This window comes from Cervus canadensis, chromosome 13, assembly GCF_019320065.1.
Source record: "Cervus canadensis isolate Bull #8, Minnesota chromosome 13, ASM1932006v1, whole genome shotgun sequence".
Taxonomy (NCBI): Eukaryota; Metazoa; Chordata; class Mammalia; order Artiodactyla; family Cervidae; genus Cervus; species Cervus canadensis.
Window position 1 is genome coordinate 15,423,903 of NC_057398.1, and position 27,999 is coordinate 15,451,901.

At 43.4% G+C, this 27,999-nt stretch overlaps 1 protein-coding gene and 1 long non-coding RNA gene across 6 annotated transcripts in view; one reads left to right on the forward strand and one right to left on the reverse strand.

The window, feature by feature from the left end:
- Nucleotides 1-27,999, reverse strand: part of RGL1 (ral guanine nucleotide dissociation stimulator like 1) — a 166,990-nt gene that overhangs the window by 113,194 nt on the left and 25,797 nt on the right. For 3 of the 5 annotated variants that reach the window (XM_043484577.1, XM_043484581.1, XM_043484582.1), the window contains exon 2: nt 16,724-16,834. In XM_043484577.1, the coding sequence (XP_043340512.1) occupies nt 16,724-16,834 (111 nt within the window). Of the gene's footprint in view, nt 1-16,723; nt 16,835-17,792; nt 18,018-27,999 lie in introns of those variants that run through there. The other 2 variants (XM_043484578.1, XM_043484580.1) reach the window with 2 other exon arrangements.
- On the forward strand, nt 18,072-27,949 carry LOC122451674. Its single transcript, XR_006272506.1, has 2 exons — nt 18,072-18,227; nt 27,572-27,949. It is a non-coding gene; the product is annotated as an uncharacterized LOC122451674 (long non-coding RNA).

Genomic DNA, 27,999 nt, shown 5'->3' on the forward strand with positions numbered 1-27,999 from the left:
AAGTTTGAATGAATCAGTGAACAAACGAAAGGATGAACTATTTGTGATGGCTACAGAACAGTAAGAGGTCCACATACACAGAGCTCCTGCTTGCCAATTCAGTACGTCACCGCACTGCGATCACAGTACTTTCCATCTACAAGGGATCTTGGAGGTCGTTTAGTCTAACTCCCTCACAGACTCTGGGTAACTACCAACAGGGCTGGAAATACTCAAGCAAGAGGCGAAAGGCTGCCTGGCCCTCTGCCAGTTCCTGGGGTAATCTGATTCACCAGAGTGAAATCTCCAAAGATTTCAGTTCAGGAACTCCTAAATACTGTGCTTTTGGACTCTTTACTGAAAATGAATGCCATCTAAGCCTACAAGTTTCAGAAACAAATGTTTGGTGGCTTTTGTGGGCAATCGTTTTCAAAACATCAAGCATGTCTAAGGTATAATTTTAAAGAATCTGGCTCCAGGAGAAAAAGCTGAAGTATTAGTCACATGTTTTACATTTCTTCCTCTTGCCTGCCAGATTTTTTTTTTTTTTTAATTAAGAAAGGAAAAATGGGTCAGCCCCAAAGAATTTTTACAACTGTCAGAATAAACACAAGGCCCCAGTAACCCCATAAACTTCATTTTTGGAGCCTTTTCTCCCTCCTGCCCCTGTGGCTTTAAGTGTCCTTTATTTAGAACCCAGTCCAAGACACAGCCCTGGTGACTGTCATCTTGCATGCTGTAAGGACACGACTTCTCTCTGTCAAGAGGGAAGAGGATGGTGTGAGCCTACAGGAGAGAACAGCCTCTTCTGATTTCAACAGGACATGGTGGGTGGAGGATCTAAAGGTCAAAGAGATCCCTTGTCTAACCCAGCCTGGCTCCAAGGTCCTTAAGAAACCACCCTACTTCTTAGAAAGTAGCTCCACCCATGAGGCAATTCTGAAGACATCTTCAAGAAACAACTCATCAGACGAAAGTCACTCGGGGGCTCCAGGGACATGTTAGTGCTCAGAACACAGGTCCCGATGCCAGTCGACAGAACTGGAACCATTCTTAGTTCGCCCTTCACTCTGGGGGTCCCCTGAGGAGCACCCACGCTCAGGCCCACCTCCTGCTGGGTCTGCTCTCCTTGAATTGTTCTGGAAGAGCTGCCACCAACCAGACCTAAAATCTATATGGTGTTGCTCATAGCAACCTGCCCTCTTACAAGGCAGGCCAGGCCTCCTGATGATGCACTGTATTAAGCTGGACGCCACTAGGACAACGAGCTTCAAAATTTTTAGCTATGATTCAAAGTAAAAAGGAAAGATGCCCTTACACATGACTCAGTACCTACATGCACCTATTTAAAACAAGTTTCACCACAATGCCATTCTAATATTTTTATGTCATTCTGTTCTAATTTTAGAATACTGATTTTTGACCCACTAAACTGACTTCAGAACCCACTCATAAACTACACCCTGCATTCTGAAATGCAAGGCCCTAGAATAACACTGTCCAAGAGAAAGACAGTGCCAGCCACGACTTATAATTCTAAAGTTGCTAGTAGCTACATTAAAAAAAAAAAAGAAAAGTGAACAGAAACAGGTGAAATTCATTTTGACAGTATATATTATGTAACCCATTATATCAAAATACTATCATTTCAACATGTGACCGCTATAGAAAATGACTGAGTTCTTTTACAGTGTGTTCATCAAATGAAGTTTTTGAAATCTGATGTGGACTTTGCAGAGAACACTTCAGCTCAGACTAGTCACATTTCACATGCTCCACAGGCACAGGTGGTGGCTTAGCTGGTAGAGAATCCACCTGCAATGCGGGAGACCTGGGTTCGATTCCTGGGTTGGGAAGATCCCCTGGAGAAGGGAAAGGCTGCCCACTCCGGTATCTGGCCTGGAGAACTCCATGGACGGTACAGGCACCCGAGACCAGCAGCTACCACACTGGACAGTGCGGCCCTAAGAGTTCTGGCGCCACACACCCACCCCAAGGCAGCAGGACCACGACGGTGCCCCGTCGCAGAAAGTGGGGGAGCCGTCCACGCCTGCTGAATGCACGGCAGAGCTGCTCACGTGTCCTCATCTCACACTGTGTTCACAGGCTCCTCGTGAAAGCTCTGATGACAGATGGGAGATTTCACAAGGAAGAAGAACAGACAGGCGGCTTGTTCACCAGTAACAAGCAGTATCACTCTGAGACTCCTCAAAGTCCAAATGCATTCTTTTGTCTGTGACATCCGAAATAGCACAAATGTCACATAAGATTCAAACCAGAAAGTAACTTTTAGAGAATCTGTTCTGGAAAAAAAAAAAAACATCTTGCTGATTAAAAAAGCTGAATAAATAGTATGACTGCAACTATGTTGAAATGTGTGCCTGTGAACTGAAGACCAGGAGATAAAAAGTGAAAGTTTAAAGACTGGGTTACTATGGTAAAATTTATGGGTGATCTTTTTTTTCCTCTGCTTGTAAAAATAATATGGATCATGTTGTAGAATCACTCTTTCAAGAATAATACTGCTTTAAAAAGGTTCTTCCTTCTGTTCCCAAGCAAACATACAGGCCACTGAATCCCTATTAAAAAGAAAAAGGTAAGGATAACCTGCTTGTATAAAAGGCAAGAAGGACCAGGAGCAGTCAGAAAACTTGAGCGTGACAGAGCAACTGCACTGGGATGGTCCAAAGGGAAACACTTAACAATAGCTGGACTTCTGAAAACTTCCAGCATAGGCTTTACGTTTTGCCTGAAGTAGAAATGTAAGAGCTAAGAATGTAAGACCACAGAGCAGAAGAAACTTGGGTGACAGCAGAGAGCTGAGTTTTATTAATGAAAACTTAAGTCCTCAGACACTATTATGCTATACAATGAAGTATAATTTACGTCACTTACTTTTAAATCCCTTCTTGTCAATGAATTCTGGTAAGAGACACACACCCTAGAAATTGCCACACATAACAAGCCTGCCCCCCAAATCTCAGAGAAGCAGCCTTCCCTGTATAACCCTACTGGCCATGAGCATGGAGGGTGTCAGGTCCTTTTACAAAAATGTGTTTTACGGAACAAAGCCAAAGTGGTTTGATATCAGGTTAATACAAGCTTGAAAAAAATTGCAGCCCTCAGATATGAGATTAAATAAAATATGGGAAAATACATTGTAAGTAAAAATACAATGTAAGTAAAATAACTTTAGAATCCAAAGCAGAACTGGGTTCCCAGAGGTTTATCCATGACCCATGACTCAAACCTATACGTAACCAAGAAGCCTGTGGTGTGTGTGTGTGCGCTCAGTCATGTCCAACTCCTTGCAACTCTATGGACTGTAGCCCACTAGGCCTCCTTTGTCCATGGGATTCTCCAGGCAAGAACACTGGAGTGGATAGTCATTCCTTTCTCCAGGGGATCTTCCCGACGCAGGGATCAAACGCAGGTCTCCTGCATTGCAGGCAGTTTCTTTACCATCTGAGCCACCAGGGAAGCCCTTGTGGGTTAACTTGAAATACCATGTCATTCTACCTATAGGGTTCTCCATAACAGTTCAATCAATTTCATAAGACCATGAAACGTGTAGAAGAAGCAATGGTGACAAAAATAAGGCAAAATCAGCATTGTTCTTTTTCTCTTGTGTCACTCGCTGAAGCATAAAATATAAATCAGATCTAGCTTACCTATTCAATATTTTCCTTTTTGATTCAAAGAATGAGATTTACATCATTATCAAATGGCCAAAAAAAAAAAAAGATCACAAAGACACATGTTTTTTTAGAGTTCAGGTCAAACGACTTACAAGATGCTTACTAAGTGGTACTGACTGTGGCGTGGACATGGTTCCATGTAATGGGAATATGATGATTAATTAAATATGGTCCCACCCTCTGCCCTTGAGGTACTCAAATGAACAGGGTAAAGAGAAACATTTGAGAAAAAAAAAGGATACAGTGTGATAAGTGCTGTAATTGAGCTTTTGGTAAAGTGCTAAAAAGACCCAGATAAAAGGATAATTATTCCAGAAGAGGGAGAAAGTAGAAGAGCACAGATGGCATGTGAGCCGGGACTTGAAAGATAAGTCATTTATTGGTCAATCCGTGAACAGAAAAGCACTGCAGGCCGATACAGTGGCATCAGCAGTGTCAGGAGGAAGACAGCGCTGCATATAAACGTGGACCTCACCACGGGTGATGAAATCTACAGCTTTGTATTCTGTATTCTCAACGAAAAGTAGGGCTAGTTCTTTTCATGGTGACATAACCCACATAGGGAGCTGGAGGGACAGACAGATGGAAAGAAACCTTTTAAGCCTTCATCTGCCACACAGAAAAGCATCACGTGCCCTGCTGCTGTAACTCTTAGCAAAACAGGGAGTTCAGCTTAGGGTTGGGCGCTGAGATAGGAGCTGCCACCATCAGCGCTTTTCAGCCCAGTCATCTAAAGTTTTACAAGCCTTTATCCCCAGGGCAGACACTCATTTGTGGATTGTCTAGGTCAACACGGGACAGAAAGTCACTTTTTGTAAAGAATATCATAATCCTTCAACTCTGACCAAAGAATGTTCATGAAGAAACACTTTAACCAACTTTAGCTCCCTGAGAAACACTTTTGTGGGGGTCAAGTGGTACCCCTGGGGTACCCACAAGCAGCATGATGGATGAAAACACCGGTTCCTGGGCTCAGCTGGTCCTAACACCACTGCTCCGCAGAGACAGATGTTACACAAGCACCTCAAATCACTGTGTGAGATGCCTTCTCGTTCGGTACCACCCACAGAGCCAGCACATGCAGAGAGAATTCAGTGTCTGTCAGTGACACTTTAACGTGAGCAAATCGCTTATTCAGCATCTTTGTACAAGAGATTTAGTTTTCAATTACAGCCCTGGGTACAAAGGTCAGTTAGCCCCATAAGTCAGCTGAGAAGAGGCGCAAACAACAGAGAATGGATGCAGGAGTCTGATTATCTTGACAGCATAGTAAAGGATCTTAAGATACTCATGGGGGACCCTAGATGAATAGCAGGAAGGTCAAGTTTGTGGGCAAGAAGCCAGGGACCCTGGAGATTATTTTTAGTCCAGAGGAAGGACAGGAAGGAACAGGAACAAAACAAGGAACTCACCCAGGAGAAATGGAAAGCAAGAAGGAAGAGACTGTCATAAGCAAATGGAAAGACAGTGAGAAAAAAAAATAGATCTAAAAACTAAAATTGCACTCCTAACAGGGAAGCCAGGAATGCCGCAAGAAAAGGCTGAAAGAGAGAAGAGAACCCAGAAGGCAACAACGGGACTACTCAAAGGAAGTATTTTAAATGTCTGCATCTTTTGAGAGTCTGGTGTGGGCTGGTTGGCAACACTTCGCCTCTGGCATTATTAGGTCATGAGTTCAAGTCCCACATCAGGATTTGGCCTCAAAGCAAGCGTTGACTTTCCAGCAGCTCTGAAAGGCTGGAGGCACTTTCCATTCCTTGGTGTATTAACTTTACTATCCTTCTCTGCAACAAATTAAAAGTATCCCAGAGAGAGAGAGAGAGAAGCAACAGCCACTACCTCAAAACAAACAAAATCCTACTAGAGAGAAAATAAGAAAGAGAAAGTAGGTTTTCATGTGCAGGATATTTACTGCATTTGTCTACAATCTTGTGAGTTTGGGGTATTTGTTTCCACATCCAATCTATTGAGAGAAGCCTTGTCTGCACTTTCAAAGCACCTAGAATACCAGTACTAGTAGTAACAATGGTTGTGGCAGAGGAAACACTACTACTTGCTGAACATAAAGATATCATTAGGTTATTAGCAAATGGGAGGAAAAAAATGTAGAAAAGATTCCCTCTGGGATGAGGGAAGAAAGGCGACAGAACATATGCCCGTCAAGCATTTAGGTGATGAGGAGAGGGAAAAAAAATAAACAGCCTTGCGGTAACAATAAGAATATCCTTGTATTTGTATAATCATTTACATATTTAAAAGTACTTTTATATACACTGGGCTACCCAGGTGGCACCAGTGATAAAGAACCCACCTGCCAATGCAGGAGGCATTAGAGATGTAGGTTCAATTCCTCAGTTGGAGAGATCCTCTGGAAGAGGACATGGCAACCCACTCCAGTCTTCTTGCCTGGAGAATCCCATGGACAGAGGAGCCTGGCAGGCTATAGTCCACACGGTCGTAAAGAGTCAGACACAACTGAAGTGACTTAGCATATATACATTAATTCATATGATCCTCACAAAACCCAAAGGCAGAAGGAGTATTCCCATTTCACAGATCAGGAAAGTGAAGATTTATATGGTCATGTGACATTCTAAAACTCACAACCTCAGGAGAAATTTAGTTCATTCCCAGTCTGGGGCTCCAGTACTGCATTAGCTGACTTCACAACACATGGCCCAATGAGAAATTTAATCTTTATTCTAACTTGTGCAAGCACAACTTATTCACATTCCACGTTATGTCCAATGAAGAATGATTAGCATGTTTACCAGGCAATTTTTTAAAAAAATCGTTTCCTACCTTCCCATTTTTCAGGCAGAAATAGCAAATGTAGAAGACAGAATATAGCCCATTGTTAAGTCATAAAATATTTTTAAAGCATGAAAAATCAGAGCACTGACAAATTAACTACAGAGGAAAACTGAAGGAATCTGAAATGCGAAATACTGGAGCCCAGTCCATAATCGTCTTTCACCATACAGGCAGCCAGGCAGAGAAAACACAGTGATGCACATTACTTCTAATAAACAAGGATTACTAAACCCTGCCACAGCCCTTCCTCCCAGATGTGCAAAATGAGAAAGGGATGTCAGGGACACAAAGCGTCTCTAAGACCGTGTCTCAGTCAAGCAGTCTGGTTTCTATACAACAGCAAGCATCGGGGGGCACCCACGCCTCTACACGGTTCCATGGTGGGGTTCAAAAGGGCTCCCAGACAGTGCGGTCCTCATGGGGGCCCCACTGCTCAGTGAGGAAGGGCAGACCATATCCTAGGCTCAGTGCCAAGCACCTTACCTACACAACTCCCTCCTCATAATTCTGTCCAGAGGGGACTGCTAATTTCCTCCCTTTCCGGGTGAAGAACTGGGGCTGAGAGAAGTAACTTCAGAGGTCAAGCTCACATTGCCACACACGGGCAGAGGCCACCTCTGGATTCAAGTCTGTCTGGCTCCAAAGCACAGACTCGTGACCAGGGCATGAGTTACCGCCCTCAACTGGTGCTCCTGCTGGAAAAAAAAAAAAAAAAAAACCCTGAAAAGAAAGAGCAAATAGGAGGTGCCGTCTCCTGCAAAGGCTCCAAGCCAGGGGGAAAGAACCCCAAGCTGATTCCCCGGCCAGGACCTGATGGCTCTGGGCCCTGTTCACCCCTGGGTAAGTCGTGTGTAAAACAGATATGCTCATTGTGTGGTGTCATCAGGGGGAGTCAATATTTGGATAGAAGACAGCAAATGTTTTCCTGTGCTTCACAAACTAACCAAATGCTTCTGATTTCCTAAATTTTCTATTTGGGAGGATCCGTTATCTCCATAAAGAATTTCAAGGACTGCAACTTTAATTAGAAGAGCCAGGACTATGAAGCATTTCATTTTCAGCCGACGTCAAATCTAGTTTCAATTATTTTTACCTACATCCATTACATGCACTTTTGTTAGAAATCGTCCACAGATTTCTAGCTCTGTCACCAGCAGTGACAGAAGTCACGGGCAGGAGAACGGCATCTGTCTAAGGAACAGTTGCTTCCAAGAGAGTTGCCAAGAGCCTCAGTTGATGTTACTGACCAAAGACATCCTACTTTTAGCAGAAACAGTTTGTCTGTGGCCTTCAGATTGTCTTTAGAATGATGAAGCTGGACAGGACCCAGCCTTGGCTTTGCTTTTATAAAAGATGAGGAAGGGTACTAAAATCAGCAGGAAATGAAACAAAGGGGGGAAAGTTAAATTGCTCAATTCCTTGCTGAAAAGAGCAAACAAACAAAGACTGTCTGGAGGAGTGTACATGGGATGAGATTAACTGTGTGGAAATGAATTCAAATGAATGGACCACAGATGGTACAAGCAATTAAACTCTAGAAAATGTAGGGTAATGATGCTGTGAGGGTGGAAGGATATACAGAACCACCACCAACACACCATCCCACTCCCAGTCACCACCATCATTATCCTCAGAAGTCAGGCATACACAGCATGACATAAAGACGGCTTTGAGGAACCAAGCCACGCAAAAACCCCATTCATCGGAATACAGTACACAGCTGCACTGGTGAAAAGGCCCAGGTATTCCTACGGTGTTAAGCCCAAAGGATGAGCAGTAAAAGACATGCCTCTCTCTCTCTCTCTCTGCACAAGACTAGCGGGATTTTATCCAAGGAGGTATCTTCCACCTAATGTAATCTCTTCCTACCTTTATTCCCTCCTCCTCTCATTTATATCCTTTTTAAACTGAGGACAGTTCCTAAATAGAAGAAACTTAATCAACCACAAGAATGACACAAGAGAAACCAAGCGAAAGACGCCAAAGTCAGGCTTTGATCAGTTATATAGAAGAGGTCATGAAATGACATTAGAAAGACGTACCAAATCCTAAGAAAATACAATACCGAAAGACATTTCAGTTTACAGCGTGTGTGTGTCTGTGCATGTGTATAAGAGAGAAAGATTGGGACTGTGGTAGGCGGCAAACTAAGGAAGCACTGTTTAGTCGCTCAGTCATGTCCATCTCTTTTGTGACCCCATGGACTGTAGCCCGCCAGGCTCGTCTGTCCATGGGATTTCCTAGGCAAGAATACTGGAGTGGGTTGCCACTCCCTTCGCCAGGGGATCTTCCTTACCCAGGGATCAAACCCAGGTTGCCTGCATTGCAGGCAGATCCTTTACAGTCTGAGCCACCAGGGAAGCCCCAAAAGGAAGCATTAGATCTTACCAAATTTCTTCTTTGGTATGAGTGGAGTCAGCAATCAGACTGAGCCTGAGAGTGGCCATGCCAACAGCCAGAATAAATAGAAAGAGTTTAAAGACATCAAGCAGGGAGAAAGAAAGAGACCAGAACACCTAACCATAAAATTTCTTGTGTCTCTAACAACACAATTATAACTTTAACTGCCGTTGTCTAAAATACAACTCTGTAATCACAGTCCTGTGGGTTCCATATTTATTCTCTCTCTGTGGCCTACAGATTCAATCTGTTTAGTTTGTAAGGAAACAGAAGACTTTAGAAGGGGGAAAAAAAAACCACACAGAAACCACAAGCTCTTCAAAGTACTCTGGAATCTGAGAAACAAGCAGAGCCTGCTGCCCCCCGTTCATAAGCCAGATCCGAGACTGCGCCTCTGGACAAGACACAGCAGGCACGCCTGGGTCTGGTCTTCGGGCCGTGCCGACAGGACATTTGCTAGTGTTTACATGGAGCAAGCCTGCCTTGAAGTCCCTGGGACATTTCATCCAATGAGAAGAGGGTGCCGCTGACCCCAGAAAGCCAGAAGGCTTCTGACCTGCTCTCTGACCCCCAGGTGGCTAAGATCCACGCCTGCCAGGCCTCCCCTGTCCATCACCAACTTCCAGAGTTTACTCAAAACTCTGGAAGTCAGTCTCTCCTCCCCCCACTCTCCCTATGCTTCAGTTCAGTTCAGTCGCTCAGTCGTGTCCGACCCCATGGACTGCAGCACGCCAGGCCTCCCTGTCCATCACCAACTCCCAGAGTTTGCTCAAACTCATGCCCATTGAGTCGGTGATGCTATCCAACCATCTCATCCTCTGTCATCCCCTTATCTTCCTGCCTTCAATCTTTCCCAGCATCAGGGTCTTTTCCAATGAGTCAACTCTTCGCACCAGGGGGCCAAAGTATTGGCGTTTCAGCTTCAGCATCAGTCCTTCCTATACTTCCCACCCTCTTGGCTCCACTGCCCCAGTTTCACCCAGGTCCTTATCTCTTTCCTCAGGTCATGACCACTTCAGCTCCCTTCCCCTGGCGTCCACCCCTCAACTGTCAGTCATCTCTCTAAAATGTAAATCTGACCCAGTCACTCTGCCGAAAGCCCTTCAGTGATGACAACCCAGTGCTCAGGACCAGACAAATTCCACAGCTCAGCACAGACCTGGCTCCAGCCCTGCTCTCTGGGGACCTTTCCCATCACTGCCCGCCCAGGTGCCCCTCCCTCTTCCCCAGGCTGAGCCTCACACGGGGCTCTCATCTCTGGCCCCCACGCTTTCTCCCACACTGTGCTCTCTGGCTGGAATGCCTGCCTCCAGGGCCCCCCACATCCTCACCTAACTCCTAATCATCCATCAACTCACCACGAAAGGACCCTTCTTCCATGCAGCCTTCCAGGAGTGCCCACACCCATCTGATCTACACACCACCCTTCTCGGCTCCCCTAACACCCAATGCAGATGTCTTACACAGCACTGGTCACACTGACCACAATACATGGTAATTAGCTTACGTTTCTGTCTCCCTTACTACCTGAAATCTCCTGAAGATTAAGGAGTGTGTCTTGTATCACTTTGGATTCCCAAGGTTTAATGGGGTGTCTGGCATAAAGTAGGCCGTTAGTGAATCAATGGATCCTATGAAAGGGGAGGTTAGCAGACTCCAATGCAGATGACAGAAGCGCACAGCGGCAACAGCAGCGAGGGAGTTCACAGTGGGTGTTTCACTAGCAAACAACCCAGAAACTGCCCAGACTCCAGATTCCAGATCAACTCTGTGGGGACAGCCACACCCGTCAGCAACCCAGACATGAGCCTGCTGAGCGTCTCTCATGGAACAAGGCTACATTCCCTATCTTCCCCCATTTCACCAGTCCTTGCCTTGGTCCGTTCACAGACATCTTTTTTTTTCTTTCCTGTTAAAAAGTCTATTTGGGTAGAAATTTAAACATTCTATTTATTTTAGCCTACTACTGCATATTTTAGTGCAAAATGTGTAGAGGTCAGTCACTACAGGATTCTGATTATGTGGAAAGGGGATACATACAAGGATATGCATGCCATGGACAAAGGAAACCAAAATAAGTGGGATGGGGCAGTGGAGAATCCAAGCTAAGAGCTAAAGGGAAAAGGCGGGGTACTGACTTTACTGCTCTTCTTTCCGTGCTAAATTTAAAACCCCAGGAAATTTTTCTTTAAAATTTGACAGAAATAAGAATGAAATATGTTTACAACGTTAATTTAACAGCACATATACTATGGGGCTTCCCAGGTGGCAGAGTGGTCAAGAATCTGCCTGCCAATGCAGCAGATGGAGGAGACGCAGGTTCATCCCTGGGTCAGGAAGATCCTCTGGAGGAGGAAATGGCAACCCACTCCAGTATTCTTACCAGGATAACCTATGCACAGAGGAGCCTGGTGGGCTATGGTCCAAGGGGTCACAAAGAGTCGGACACAACTGAGCCCGCACGTATACTGTAAGCAAAGGAGTTAATGGGCCTCATGACTACGCTGTTATGTATTTGCTGGGGACAGACATGTATCTTGAACTTGACTGTCCCCAGAATTGCTGAACTGAAATGGATATTCTTGGCTTACGTGCTAAATACTCCTTACACAGACCCCAGAAGATTCTGAAAGCAGTGAAAGGACTCAAGGTAACAACAATAGCTCAGGCAACTGAAATTTACCATATCTTCTTGATGGGTGGTGTCCACATGCCGTAATATTGGATTATTTTAGAAACAAGTTCCCATGGTCAAAATGAAAAATACCAGTTGGTTCTTTTACAGATGGTTGCTAAATTTTGGAATTTACTTTCTAAAGCTTAAATTAAACATTCTGATATATCAAAATAAGGCAACCCAAGGGCCTGTTTTCCTAGATGAAAACAAGGATGACAAACTATAAACTGAGGGCCTCTCTAAGGCTTATCTCCTTAAAATTCTAAAACCCTGCTCCTGAGCCCTCCGACCATACGACCACACATGATGGTAATGTTTGCCAACACTTTCTAACTTGTGCATCGCCTTTCTTTCTTCAACACTCAATACAATTGGACCTCTGGGCTTTAAAAGGCAAGTTAATTCACTGCCATGTTTTTTTTTTTTTTGTTAAAATGAATAACCACTATCTTTCTTTGGGCCCTGCTTTGTTATAGGAAGGAAGTAAGACAGCTGTAATCATAGCTAATTAGTTTTTCTCACGCCCATGCACCCCTCTTCTTTGTAAGCTAACATCTTCATGCTAATTTGGTTTTAAATCAGGAGCAACCATACCTTCATATTTATCAAGATAATATCTGCCTCCCCAGAAGGCATGAAGCTTGATCCATTCATTCAACAAATACTGAGTTTCTGCCAACTAGATGGTCACAGTTCCCACTTCACGGGGCTTAGAGTCTAATGGGAAATACAAACAAACAGTTACAGCAGAGAGAGGTAAATACATGATAGAGAGATAAAGAATGCCTCTGAGACGCGCAGAAGCGGCACGTCCTCCAGGCCAGGGAGATCAGAGGAGCTTCCCAGAGGTGAAGTGAGCTGAAAATGCAAAGAACTGTATGCCATTTAAAGCAGGGCCACAGAAACCCCAGGTAGACTCAACCCCAACGGTCTACTCAAGCTGAGGCCAACGTCTCCACCCAGCCTGACGAGTGCTTACCTCCCCACTGCACTCATACAACCCACGAGCAACGAGAACAGAGTTCTAGTTCCTTTTATTTCTAGAGGCATTCTGTTTTCTCCTGTCCCATTTCATTCTCTTTACCAGCCTCCCAGCTATCAAATATTTCAATTCAAGCCAACAAGGGCCTCTGTGGGAGACAGTGTGATAAACATGGGCCGAAGGGCAGGGAGGCACTGGGGCCCCACACACGGGCCACAGAAGCCCAGAACTGAGAAAAGCCATGTGACTATCTGCTGACCATTCCACTCCCCACAGACCTTGCAGAGGTGACCGCACTCTTCCAATCCTGCTTGTGAAACAAATATCCCCACTCTGAGATAACCTTGGGTTTGACAGATTTCTCTGGACCCTGAGCCTGCCATAGTCTGAAGACAGCAAAATGGGCTCTGGACACTGAAGCCCTTCCCCTAACAGTGGTTCCCTTTCCTCGGTCCATCTAAATATTCCTCCTAAAGTGAGACATTTCCTGCTTCCAGAGAATACTGATGTTTTCCTAAATTGTTTCTACATTTCATTGTTAATGTATGACCATGACACTGGGACCAAAGTAGAATAATAACTTTTCACTATTTGCTCTTCCAAAAATTACTGGAAATTTTTCTATAAGCTTAATCGAACAGTTGGATACATTATTTTTAATGTCTCTTCCAGCCCTGAGATTTTATGATTCTCTGACATAATCAGAACCATTTTTCTTTGAGGGTTATAGCTGGGGAAAATTATCCCAGCCTAAGATGTTACTGTAAAGAGAAAATTGGATCAGTATTTCAATAATATTTGGTTTTTCAAAGTTGCCCGGCATAACTTCACTGTCAGTGAGCAAAGTTGCAGCTGCATGCACCTAAATCCAGCCTGGGCCATAGCTGACTGTATACTTACAACTGAAGACAGAGTGTTACTTCAAAAGAGCAACTGAACACAACATTTCACAAACAAAACAAAGAATGTCCTCAACGTTTTGGATTGTATGATACTTCACATCTGAGGATGTGTAATTTTTTTTTTATCCTTCCCAAATTGGATTGTAATTCTGTTTTGTGATCAGAGTACTAGAAACTACAAAAACTACACTCAGTCACTTTGTTGTTGTGGTTGGGACGCTAAGTCGTCTCCAACTCTTCTGAGACCCCGTGGACTGTAGCCTCTTTAGGAGACCCTGTGGACTGTTGCCCGCCAGGCTCTACATGGGATTTCCCAGCCAAGAATATTGGAGTGGGTTGCCATTTCCTTCTCCAGGGGATCTTCCCAGACCAGGGATCAAACCCACGTCTCCTGCATTGGCAGGCAGATTCCTGGGAAGCCCACTCAGTCACTTAGGTTTTCCTAATTAGCCTTATAGACTTGTAAAGAGAGTTGTACCCCGCCTCAGGTGCTACATAAACTCGCACGTCTTTGGTGCCCCACACTTTACACATCCAACATGGAGAGCTTATCAACAAGAAACACATCTTCACAGCAAATATCTCAATTTGCAGCTCAAGTTATCACTCAAAGCATAAAGAAAAGAAAGCCATATGTCTTGAGTCTTGAACCAGGTAATACATAGGCGGAAAGTATATTATAAGCATCCTTGTTCTTCTGAGTCAATGTTCCTTCCACTACTATGGAAGCAGCCTTCAGGTCCCAGGCAGCTCCCAACAGCAAGGAACTAAACATCTGGGTTCAAATCCAGCCTCTACCACTTCCTAGCTGTGTGACCCCGGCAAGCAATTTAACTTCTCTCAACTTTAGTTTCCTCATGTGGAAAGAGATAATCACAACTCCACCTTTCCTCATGAACCATTGTCATATTTTGACATGAGCTCACCTCACCTCCATCTCTGGTTCACTATAAACCCAGTTGCTTTGACGTGAGGAATACGGTCGATAATATCACGGTGACTTTGTATGGGGACAAAGGCTTACTAGGATTATCATGGTGATCATTTCATAAATGCGTGCAAATGTCAAATCATCATGTAGCATACGGGACCACTAACACCAGAGTGCACATCAGCTATAGGTCAATAATAAGTCAATAAATAAAACTGGTTGCTCTGAAGAATTCTGAAAGGGTGACTGGAAAAACAAGTATAGAGAAGCCACTCACAGGCCTAAAGAGAAAAGCTTTGTAATTGCTATGGCTCAATTGGTTGAGTCACATTTAATTAAGTCTGGAATTTCCAAGGACAAAAACAGTGCTTCCCAACAGGACACCGAAGATAAGAAAACAAGGGGGATTGGGGTGGGAGAGTTCCTAGAACTGGTTCCTGAGCACGAGGGGTGGTCATAGCAAATCATACTTTGTTGAAATGGGAGGAGGGGACAAATCCCTCCATCAACTAGAAGCAATCTTTTCACATATTTCCCTCTTGGTATTTTAGTTCTACTGCTAAATCCGGGATGAACCAACTCCGAACTGTGCATAAATGTGAGGACTCTGGGAGGGGGTGGAGAGAAGAGAAATCCCGGGAACACAATGGTCAGTGAGAATTACCAAATAACTGGGGACATCTAAATGAACCATAACTCGTTGTGTTTGGGACCTACAGAGTTAACCTGTCCATTTTCCCGTGACTTACTCATTCACGGCTATTGTGTTTGGCCAAAAACTAAAGCTGTCGTCCAAGCAACATCAGTCTCATTATAAAGAGAGGAACAACCTGGCATCAGAAAATGTAATAACCCTTTTGAAGGCAGCTGCTTCAGAAGCTTGTGAATCATTTTGAAATACTTGGGCCAAACCACATCAATACTGCATTTAAATAAAATGCAATACACGCAACCACCAAAAATAAAGTGATGACTTGTCAGAACTCTAGTTCTGCTTTTCCTATCAGGTCTGCTGGTGATACACCTAATTAATTTCAAAATCATATTCCGAGTAAGGTACCTGCTTAATAAGTGAAGACCTCAGGCTTTCAAAGGAAAGGCTCCTGCCTTTCTAGGCCATACCTACAGATGCAACTAACAACTGACTGCCCTAGAGGGTGGTACTTCAACCCCAAATACGCAGCCTGACTTGAAGCAGCTGGGGAAGCCCAAAGCAATGAATGCCTGTGTCAGCAGCCCAGGAGACCCACGGAAGAGGAAGTCATTGTTGCTGGCCATCCTGCCTTAAACTCCAGGAATTGCAAGTCACGTGCTGCCTCTAGTCTTAAAGCCCTGGGCAGTTTTGTTTCCTGTCCTCTTTCGCACCTGACCTTTGACTGCTGCTCAAATAAAAAAAAAAAAAAAATTTAAAAAAACAACCTGAATTTTCTGAAACCCAAAGATATTAGAGATTGGATGCTGGTGCATAATCTTCACTGTTCTCAAGCCCATCAGCTGTGAAGCCTGAGTATGACCAGAATAAGGCCCGGGGGAACCACACTCCAACCTCTCTGTTCGCTTACCGCTCAAGGCTCTCTGTATCACCTCTCACTGTTCTCGGAGGATTCCTTCTACCTCCAGATGAAGAACTCCTTCGTTCTTCCACATGATGATGTCTGCCCAGGCTTCCCACATCCCCCTTTGGTTGGGATATGCTGAAGGATCCATTAGGAGATAATGAATAACTCACATGATCTCACCCAATACTTTAAAATCTCAGCAGGGGGCAAAAATGTTGTTTATGGAAGCAGTGCTTCTCCAAAGCCCCAGCCCTCCACACACTGGACACATGAAGAGGTGGACACTAAGTACCGTGCAAAGGATGTAACCATGGGAAACGCGCCGCCCCCCATAGGAGGCCGATTTGGAGTCTCAGCGCCCCTGAGCATTCTGGGTACTTGGTACAAGAACAGGAGCGGGAGAAGGGCTGTCAGGATCAAAAGCGGGGGAGACGGAGAGAAAAGGATGCCAGTGGGTGACGCGGTGCTATCTTCTGGTCCTGTTACTCTACGTTACTTTCTGCCACCCCGCCCTCACTCCATTTGCCAAATACCTCAAGATGTCTCTAAGACGTTCTGAATTATTGACAAACCTAAGGGAGACGCTTCGGAAAAGAATAAGTACAAAAACAGACCGGTATGGCTAGTGCAAACACTTGGTCATTGGCAGTTTCCTTTTTAAGGCCAAAAGAGAAGAAATGGAGAAAAAAAAAAAAAACCTGCCTCTTCTAAATAATAATGATATTCACAGAACAAGAGGCCCTGCAAGTCCAAGGCTCACAGTCTCCCCAGCTTTACTCACCCCGAGCCATCTCGCTCCTTTATTGGCAGCCTGTTGAATCTGGACTCTCTTGAGGGTGACATGGTAAACAGCTCCTTCCTCTACCTCTTCACCCCAGTCCTGAATCGAGCTCTGCCAGGAGACAGGACAAAGAAAAAGAAAAATTTGTTTGTTTTTTTTTCCCCCTCTCCACTAACCACAATCTATCCCAGCTGTTTTGCTGCTTACACCAGCACTCAGGGCATAAGATGGGCTGTTCAAAATAAATATTACAATCAGAGCAACATAAGACATACTGTGATAGAGGGAATGCTGAGATTTTCTTGGCCCCCCAGCCCTTTCCTATGCTATCAAGAGCCCAGGGCTTTTATTTTTCCTAGACTCCTTCACGTATCTTAAATAGCTTTCTAAAGTCTTTTTTTTTCTTTCTTAAAGAAACTGAAGTTTAGTCCTGGCTCACTTTTCCTCCTTAAATGAAAGGAAAAAGAATTCACTGGCAGAAAAAGTTTGTCTCTTTATAAGTGGCTCAGTTCTTGGAGCAAACTGCATTTTAAACTCTGCCACAAACAAGTGTTTAAAATGCTGAGTGCTCGCTCCTTTGGAACGAAATACTTCGCAAGTCTTTTTTCTCCTCTTATTGTTTGGGAACCCAGAAAGTTAGCGGGAGGGGAAAAATTTTTTATTTCCGTCAAATAACCTGGCAAGTGCAGAAAAAAGCAACACAACGGCTGTGTGCAGCGACCCCCTGGGTTTCTCTAAACTTGAAGTTTGTGTTTAAAGAGCCGCTGGGACTCAGAGGCGCTCCGCGGTTCACCCAGACTCACAGACCTCTTGCCTGAAAAGTTTTCCTTTGCTGACATACATCAGCCCAGATACACCAAAAGCAACTGCTGAGAAAAATAAGTATAGTTTAAAGGGAGAAGACACGCAGAGAGGAAGGCGGAGAAAGCCGAGAGAGAAAGCTCTGAGCTCCCAAGTCTGGGATCGGATGGCTCCGTTCACTCCGAGGGAGTCCAAAACCCGCCCAGAGAAAGCGGGAGAAGATTCCCCACCAGAGCAGCGTCGGGAGAAGGCAGAGAGTTCTCGTTACCATTTTAGCTTGCCAAAGCAATTTCATTCTCAGTTTTCTCTCCGGTGTGTGGACGCGGCATGATGCGCCCCGCTCCCAGGCGAACGCGATCCCCGCGCGGCTCCGCCGCGGCGCCTCCAAGCCCCGGCCCCGCGCGGCCGCCGCGCACGGAGCACAGACACGCGCCCGCCGCCGCCGGTGCGCGCGACTCGGCCACAAAGGGAGCGCGGCCAGCGAGCCGGCGAGCGAGGGCGCCGCAGACTCCTCCCCACGCCACCCCGCCGCTCCGTGATGTCAGGCTTTCCTGTTTGTGCTCGGGAGCACACTCTCCCTTTCTGAAATCCCGCGGATAAAGTTAGCACGCCGTGATTTCTCCAGCTCTGAAGGTGATCGGCAGCCAGCCACCCTTTCCCGTGGATCAGGTTTTCCTGATTGGCCACCAGGTGCCCCCAAAAGGTCCGGGTGCGGTATGGGGATCTAAGCGTGTCTCTCCTTCCTTCGCTCAAAGAAATAAAGGGGGAGGAGGTGCAAAAAGGGATGGGAGGAGGGGGTCGGATAAACGTCTGTTATCTGCTTGTTACTTATGGAATTAGATTCAATCAGGGCGACCCCAGTGAGAACGGCAGTGCTAGAAGCCAGGAAGTTTTTCATAAGGACCAAAAACAAAAAAACCCAGAAATTGGTCAGAGGGTATTCCAAAACCCACACCCCAGGGTTGCGCTCGTCCTGAATCAGCACACCACCAACAGGAAATGGCTCTGGACGTCTTTCTACCCCCCATAGTTTAAGGCTCATCAACTGTAACTGGCGCTGTGGGAGGCAAAGGGACAAAGCAGGAGACGGTTTTGCTGAGACTGACAGCGTGCAAATGGGGCCACCGGCGGCCCGGGAGGTTCCCTGAGTCTCTGTGAGTCGTCACCATGGGTTGAGTTGTCTGTACTGTAGGGACACAGTGGGATGATAACCTCGGGGAGAGAGCCATTCAGAGGACACTGCCGGAGGGAGTTTTGTCCTAACGGAAAGTAAATCAACAGCGAAATTCCAGATGATAATATAATCAAACATTGTCACATGACAGAATTCCATGCCAATTGCACACACAAAAAAGTTTAGAGCTCATGTCTTGTATACTGTTCTCCCCTAAATGAATTTAATCGCCTTTAAATTTTTTTAAAGGCCTCTCACTAACTGCCATGCTAAGGCATAAGGCTGGGCTTTGGTTAATGAGAAATATATTATGAACTGAAAAGCTAGAGATCCCAGTATACTGCTCTTCCCAGGAGAGCAAAATAAATGTCAGTGAGGGTGCATCCAGGAAAAATAACAAGATCTTTGGACACTTCCGAACTTCTCGAAGTCACTCGGCAAAGTTCCCTGCAAACAACCAGAATCTATTGGACAGAAGGGATGCTCTTTTTATTGAACTTTGATTATTTCTATTTTTACCAAACCACGAAAACTAGACCTTTCAGTGACCACCAGCATAGTGTCCCCAGTGTCCAGAGGAAAATGCTGTGGAAGACCTACCATCTGCCTCTTAAGCCACTCCAGGCCCACCCCTATTCGGTGATCTCGAAGAACACAAGATACACCTGGGGGCAGTTAAACAACCCATCAGATTAATTTCACAACTACTTTAACCTGATTTTTGGCTGTGAATTTGGAGATGACTCCTTAAATGTTTTCTAGTTCAGGGATATTAAGAAATTTCTTCAAACTTGCCCCTCCCAGGAAGCCTTCTTGGACAGGACAGCTTATAACTCACAAGGCTCCAGTCAAGTTTCAGATCTCATCAGCCTCCTCTCCACCAACTCCCTGGCAGGCTACCTGATGAGTAAGGAGAAAATAGGCTTCCAGCAGATGCAGCTTCAAATCCTGGTTTTACATTAAGAGTGAACTTGGGTGCTACTTCCCTGGGCTTTCATTTCCTCATCTGTAAAATGGGACAAGGGCTTCCCTGATGGCCCTGGTAAAGAATCTGCCTGCTGATGCAGGAGACATGGGTTCGATCCCTGGGTCAGGAAGATCCCCTAGAGGAGGAAGTGGCAACCCACTCCAGTATGCTTACCTGGGAAATCTCATGGACAGAGGAGCCTGGTGGTACAGTCCATGGGGTCACAAAAGAGTTGGACAGGACTTAGTGACTAAACCAGAACAATAGCAAAATGGGACGAACATCTACCTCATAGAGTCTGAAAAAGAATTAAATGGAATATGTATACAACTCACCTAGGACATGATCAAAAACGCTCCATTCCCTTATTATCACACTTCCTCCCAAACTGCATTTTCCCAGACTCACTGAAAAGTTATATGTGTGCAATGTGCAGAAATCTAAAATGATGTCTTCTTACTAAATAATTTCAAAGAGATTTCCCAAGAATAACTACTTGTATTTATACCCAATAATGTACATGATTTTGTCCAAATGTTAATCCTCAAAAAAAGGCTGGTTTTCTGCTAGACAGGATACCCAAGTGTTGCAGTTTACAATTTTTAAATATTTATTTTAAAATATTCCACCTGCAGGCAGCTCAGCCAGTATTACCTTATTACATACTTTTGGGTTAAAATACTCCTGATCAGTATCTGGGGAGGATAACTCAGTAAACCATTTATAACTAAGTTTGAATTTATTTACTAGATTAATCTACCTATGACCTTATATAGTCCTAAAAGAACAAGTCAAGTTTTGTTTAAAGGATATAGCAGTGTTTTGTACTTTTCACCTTTCATCTCCTTGGTTAAGTTTATTCCTAGGCATTTTATTCTTTTCAATGCTTTTTTAAGTGGGACTGTTTCCTTAATTTCATTTTCAGACTGTTCATCATTAATGTATAGAAACGCAACTGATTTTCATGTATTAATTTTATATCCTGCAACTTTACTCGATTCATTTGTTAGTTCTGATAAGTTTCAACAAATAGTGCTGGGAAAACTGGATATTCACATGTAAAAGAATGAAATTGAACACATCTAACATCACACACAAAAATCAACTCAAAATTAATTAAAGACTTAGGCAGAAGACCTGAAACTATAAAATTCATAGAAGACTACATAAGGGAAAAGCTTCATAACATTGGTGTTTGCAATGATTTCATGGCTATGACACCAAAACCAGAGGCAACAAAATCAAAAATAGACATGTGAGACTACATCAAACTAAAACACGTCCACACAGCAAAGGAAACAGTGAAAATGCAACCTATGGTATGAGAGGAAATATTAGCAGAAAGCATCTGATAAAGAGTTAATATCCATAATATATAAGGAACTCCTATAACTCAATGGCAAAAATAATAACTGAATTTTTAAATGGGCAAAGGACTTTAAAAAAAACGCATTTCTCCAAAGATGTACAAATGGTCAACAGTTCTGTGAAAAGAAGCTCACCATGACTAATCATCAGGGAAATGCAAATCAAAACCAAATAAGATATTGTATCACCTCACACCTCTTAGGATGGCCATTACTTAAAACAAAACAAAACAAAACCACACCTGTTGACCAGGATGTGGAGCAAAAGAAACACCTGGACACTACTGGTGAGAATGTTAATTGGTACAGTCCTCACAGAAAACAATGTGGAGGTTCTTCAACAAATTAAGAATAAAACTACCATATGACCCAGCAATTCCATACTGGGTATTTATCCAAAAGAATTTAAATCAAGATCTCAGAGAGACCTGAGGGCTCCCACATTCATTGCAGCACCATGTATAATAGCCAAAATATGGAAACAATGTAAATGTACGTCGGTGCATCAATGGATAAGGAAGATGTGATATATATAAACAGAATATTATTCAGCCTTGAAAAAGAAGGACATCTTGTCATATGCAACTACACAGATCTCCTTGCACTGCAAGGAGATCCAACCAGTCCATCCTAAAGGAAATCAGTCCTGAATACTCACTGGAAGGACTGATGCTGAAGCTGAAACTCCAATACTTTGGCCACCTGCTGTGAAGAGCTGACTCATTCCTGATGCTGGGATAGGTTGAAGGTGGGAGGAGAAGGGGAAAACAGAGGATGAGATGGTTGGATGACATCACCGACTCGATGGACATGAGTCTGAGTAAGCTCTGGGAGTTGGTGATGGACAGGGAAGCCTGGTGTGCTGCAGTCCATGGGGTTGTAAAGAGTCGGACACGACTGAGCAACTGAACTGAACTGAACTACACAGATGAACCTAGACGCCATTATGCTAAGTTAAATAAGCCAGTCCAGAAGGACAAATACTGCATGATTCCACTTACATGCGGTATCTCAATTAATCAAAGTTGTAGAAGCAGACAGTAGAAGGGTGGTTGCCAGGAGCTAGGGGAGGGGGAAATAAGGAGTTGCTCTTCAGTGATGAAAAAGTGCTAGAGATCTACTGTACCAGTATTATGTTTATAGTTAACAGGTATTGTACACTTGAAATTTGTTAGTTGAGGGGAGGGGAAGGAAATCAGAAAATACCTATTCTTAAGGCATTAGGATGTTGCTAGGAATAGTTTTATGTCACCATATTTGGTGATCACTGGAAGTCAGGAGCAATAGAAGATTCTTAGGATATAACAGGAAAAGGGAAGAGGTATGGAAGAACCCCTAATGAGAGAAAGAAAAAAATTTTTTTCTTGCTCAGGGCCAATAAATAGAGAACTGGTAAGAGCAAACATAAGCAGCTTGTGTGCAGATTCTTTAAGAGACTCTATCAGGAAATGGAAATACAGTTTATACACTCCATTTGTTCATTTATTTAGTCATTGGCTTCTATGACATCATGCTTTTCTAGATTTTACTCTACATCTCTGGCTGCAAGAAAAAAGTGAAAAATATAAAAATTGTGCAGTATAGTTATGTATGTAGGTTGACATGGAGTAATACTTATGTGCCTGGGTAAATGATGAGACACTTGTTATATCTCAACCTACAGTTGACCCTCACTTCTCATAGCCTTGTCCTCATATTTCCTCTCATGCCTATCGTGAGTGTTAAATAAACTATCCTATATAAAGTAGCTAACAGAATAAACTATGCTAAATAAAGCACCTGAGAGAGTGCTTTTGGAACACAGGCGGCCTTGAATAAAAATGTATCTTCTTCTCTCCCTACCCCCACACTCTCCCTTTAGTGTAATTCTGTGTTCATTTACTGCATTTGGTTTGCAATCTGCATGTTCTTTAGATGTCTGCTTAGGTAATAGATTGTACTGTGTGACAGACGAGTCAGAACAATGCAAGTATAATAGACATTGTACTTGGAAATAAGTGGGCAAAAACTTGTCTTAAATATGGCAGTATCAGCATAAGATAGAAAGGGGAAGGCCACGGCTTTGTCCTCAAACTCACTGCTGGACTGTGATGTCCTGCGCCCAGTTGAAAGTATAGAGGAAAACAGTCCTAAGACAGCGACAGTAATAATAACAACAGCTATGTGAACAAAGCTAAATAATTGAGAGGTCAGGATTCTCCTTCCACACATTAAGACTGCTGAGTGCATATTGCCTCTGCTTTCCTAAAGCCCTTACCTAAACAGATGAGCTTGAAAATTTTTCACACTTTTGAACAGAATTGATAATAGCCACTTTGCACCATTTTATTCACAATCTATATATACCTTTAGCATTCCACGCATGCATGCTCAGTCGCTCAGTCGTGTCCGACTCATTTTGACCTCATAGACTGTTGCCTGCCAGGCTCCTCTGTCCATGGGATTGATTCTCCAGGCAAGAATACTGGAGTGGGTTGCCATTTCCTTCTCCAGAGGATCTTCCTGACCCAGGGATCAAACCCACATCTCCTGCATTGGCAGTAGGAGTCTTTACCACTGAGCCACCTAGGAAGCTTAGCTATCTGTAGGTCCCTAAAAAAAAAAACTTTTGGTGAGGTACATAAACAAATAAATCTTTTACTTCTTCTTAACTCCTTCCCCCAACAATATCAAAGGTTTGTCCAAATGTAAACCACTTAATCCTCTCAACATCCCTATGAAATGCTTCCCCCTAGTCTTCAGGCTTATAAGCTATGTTGCTCATTAACTTTCCTTCTTCAGCCTTTCACCATCAGCCAGGCATCCTGCTATGGTTGTTTCTAGCTCTGCTAACTGGGGTTGCTCCATTCACCAACTCTTTGCTTGAACTTTCAACCTTGCTTTGCAAAAGGTAAGGAACCAGTCATGCTTGGTTAAAGATGACCAGTCCTCCAAACACTCAAAGCAGTAGAGGGTTGTTACTATTTTCTGAGGGCCCAAAGTTATTTTTACTAATTATCACGGACATACTATGAGGTAGGAGTTAAAATTTTTCTATGCTCTGTTATTAGGGAGTTATTTAATTTAAGCAAGCAAATTACAAGTCAATTTTAGATGGACCTACTACAACCAAAAGAAGAGGCTGCCTTAGGGGGTAGAAAATGGAGACAGAAGAAGCATAAATAGCACTTGACAGATGGCAGGCCAAAGGCAGAAGACTCCTCTGGCCATGATGACAAACGCTTTTCAACTAATAGTTTACCAGCTGGGGGTGGTTATTCGTAATTGTTGATGATGCCTTCCTGAGGAGGAAGTTGGTTACTGGAATACTGTTTGTAAGTTGGGCTAATAAGCATTATAAGCTCATCTAATTACAGATTTCTGTAAAAGACATCCAGAAATGTGTTCACATGGTTGAAAAGATCAAAACATAGAACAATCAGCTCAGACATAATGGCAGGTCTCTGTGATACATAACAAAACATTCTACAAAATGGGAAATGGATGACCTGAGGCCAGGATGGGTTTTGACCAAGACTCTGGAAGAAGTTACTGGGCAATGAGCCAAATCATATCTTGTTTCAGGGCTAAAGGAACCTCTTTTTTCCATAATATATTGAAGTGGTACCAAAAACCCAAATAAAGCTGCTAGAACATGTAGTCGGAGACACCTAGATTTGAGTCCTGATCAATCCAGTTCTCTCTGAGGCACGGTCTCATCTCTAAGTCTGTAAAAAAAACAGGGATATAAACACCTTCCTCATTGGCTCAGAGTGAGAATTAAATGAGTCTTTGGCACCGTATCTGGCACCATAGTTAATACTCAGTTAAGGTTGTTGATGGTGATAATGGTGTCAAGCCAACAAGTTGCAAAAGCTACAAGACACTGACTACATGAAAAATCAGACCTATAGATTGAGTCGCTCAAGACTTTGCAGCTTGAAGCAAAAACTTCATGATACAAAGAACCAGAATGGTCAGTTGGTGAGCAACATCAAGTCTCCATATGGCACAGAAAAATACTGCACTTTGTGTCCTTTCCTACCTCAAACTACCTCCATGCAGGGATCAGAGTAATCTTTTAAAATCACCAAACCATCACCTCCTATTCTTTTTTCTCTATTTATTTTTAATTGAAGGATAATTACTTTACAATACTGTACTGGTTTCTACCATATAGCAACATGAATCAGTCATAGGTAAACATATGTCCCCTCCCTCTTGAACCTCCCTCCCACATCCCAGCCCATCCCACTCCTCCTGGTGGTCACAGAGCCCCAGTTTGAGTTCCCTGAGTCATACAGAAAATTTCTACCAGCTACCTGTTTTAAATCCCTCTAGTAGCTCCCCATTGCTAAGAATAAAAACCTAAATCCTTTTCATATTCCATAAGGTCTTGCCCAGGCTGGCCCCTTCCACTTCACTTTCTATACACTCTCTGGGCTCAGCGACCTCAGTCTGTCTTTCTTATTTATTTGCTTGGCTGTGCCAGGCCCTGGTTGCAGCACACAGGATCCTCAATCTTCATTGTGGCATGTGGTATCTAGTTCCCTGACCAGGAAAAAAACACAGGCTTCCTGCATTAAAAGCATGGAATATTAGCCACTGGACCACCAGGGAAGTCCTCCACCCCCAGTCATCTTTCAATGCCTTGAACATATCTGGCTCCCCACCATCACAGAGCCTTTACTTATGTGATTCCCTCTTTGGGGGACATTCCTCCTTCCTCTCCTCTCCCATTTGGGCTAAATCCCCCTATTATGTGCTCTCGTGGCAACTTCTCCCTTTGCAGTTCTATCACATTTGTAATTTTTCATCAAATTGTGTGATTATTTGATAAATATCCATTTCCCCCAAACTCTGTGCAGGCAGAGGTAATGTCAGTTTTCTCATCATTGTATTCCAGCACCTCACACAGTACCTAACACATGGTAGATGCTCAATAAATATCTGACCTATCAACAGAGAGATACATAGATAAATTCATGCTATAAATTCAGCAAGTGCTTAGTAATTGTTGCTGAATAAATAAATATAAATTTAATATAAATAAATATAAGTATAAATTTTCTTGGGCTCCAAAATCACTGCAGATGGTGACTGTAGCCATGAAATTAAAAGATACTTGCTCCTTGGAAGAAAAGCTATGACCAACCTAGACAGCATATTAAAAAGCAGAGACATTACTTTGCCAACAAAGGTCTGTCTAGTCAAAGCTATGGTTTATCCAGTGGTCATGTATGGATGTGAGAGTTGAACCATAAAGAAAGCTGAGAGCCAAAGAATTGATGCTTTTGAACTGTGGTGTTGGAGAAGACTCTTGAGAGCCCCTTGAACTGCAAGGAGATCAAACCAGTCCATCCTAAAGGAAATCAGTCCTGAATATTCATTGGAAGGACTGATGCTGAAGCTGAAACTCCAATACTTGGGCCACCTGATGCGAAGAACTGACTCATTGGAAAAGACCCTGATGCTGGGAAAGATTGAAGGCAGGAGAAGGGGACGACAGAGGATGAGATGGTTGGATGGCATCACTGACTCAATGGACATGAGTTTGAGCACACTCCGGGAGTTGGTGGTGGATAGGGAAGCCTGGCGTGCTGCAGTCCATGGAGTCGCAGAGTCAGACACTACTGAGTGACTGAACTGAATATAAATAAATCTTAGATATTATCTCTACCTTAAGGTTGCTTATACTGTAGAAGCAGAAAAAGAACATAAAGGGAAAAAATAAAATGACTTTACAAAACCACAGATTAGCAGGTACAGATTTAGAGAGCAGGGTACTGAGCAATGTGTCTCAGAGAGGAAGCTGAGAAAAGGGGCCAGGTGGTGAGTGCCCTTAAAGGACTTGCAGATAATTACAGTTTTTATTAAGGCTTCGTTACCACTAGTTTTGAAGAAAAAAAAAAGCAAGATGTACTGGAAGGAAGAAAAGGAAGTCTTCCAGTAGAAAGAATGGAAGCTTCAGAGGATAATAATTGCTTACAAAAGTGGCTAATGTAGTCCAGAGAAATGAAGTTTAAATAAAGAAGTTGGTTGGTGGAGATTCCTGGTTTGGTTTAAGAGGAAACTGAAATGGTAAGAGTGTGAACAAGATGATTCTAATACTTGTCCAAAGCATGGCTTAGAGGTAAGAAGGTGGAGTGGTACGGTCATCGGATAGGAAGCTATTACAGTCATATACTTGCCAAATAATCAACCTAGGCTGAGACAAGAGTTTTAAAATAAAGAGTCTGAATGATATTCTGGAAAAATAAATGTTGCAACTTGAGGACAGGCAGCATGTTGCAAGGAAATGAAGAGGGGACAAAAAAAGACCTGCAAGTTTTAAAGAGTGGGACACTGGGATCCTGGTGGAAACATGAAAACAAAGAGAAAATGGGAGGGGCATTTTGTTTTGGGTGAAAATATGATCAGTTCAGTTCTGGAGAGAAAGAAAATAGAGATATTGAAGTGATGGGAAGAAAAGATAAAGACTAGAAATGAAGAAAGTGAGTTGCAAGTTAGTACGCATAGGAAGTTGTTTGAAATCACTAACGCATGTAATTCTCCCTCAGGTGAAGAGATGCGGAGTCTAAACAACCTCAAAATGCATCTACAACTGAAGATGACCAAACAAAAATAACCAGAAGACAAGAGAGAGAGGGAAGGGGAACCGGGAGAGCTTGGGTTTTATGGAAGCTAACGCTGAAAGGAAAGCTTACTGCCACTAAAAATTCTCAAACACACTAAAATCAATCTTGGAATACAGTCAATGGACCTTAGAATACTTCGAATGACTAAAGATTTACTTTCTGTCATCATCACAAGATGCTGCACACATTTGAAAAGGATTTTCCCTGTTTAAAGACAAAGAAAAGGTGTTTTTTTTAATTTAATTATCACTAGTTATTCTAGTCTGTGAACACGCTTCAATAAAATGTAACCAAAGTTAATTGAAAGTCCTAGTGTGGTCAGTTATATAACACCAGAATTGCTGAATAGC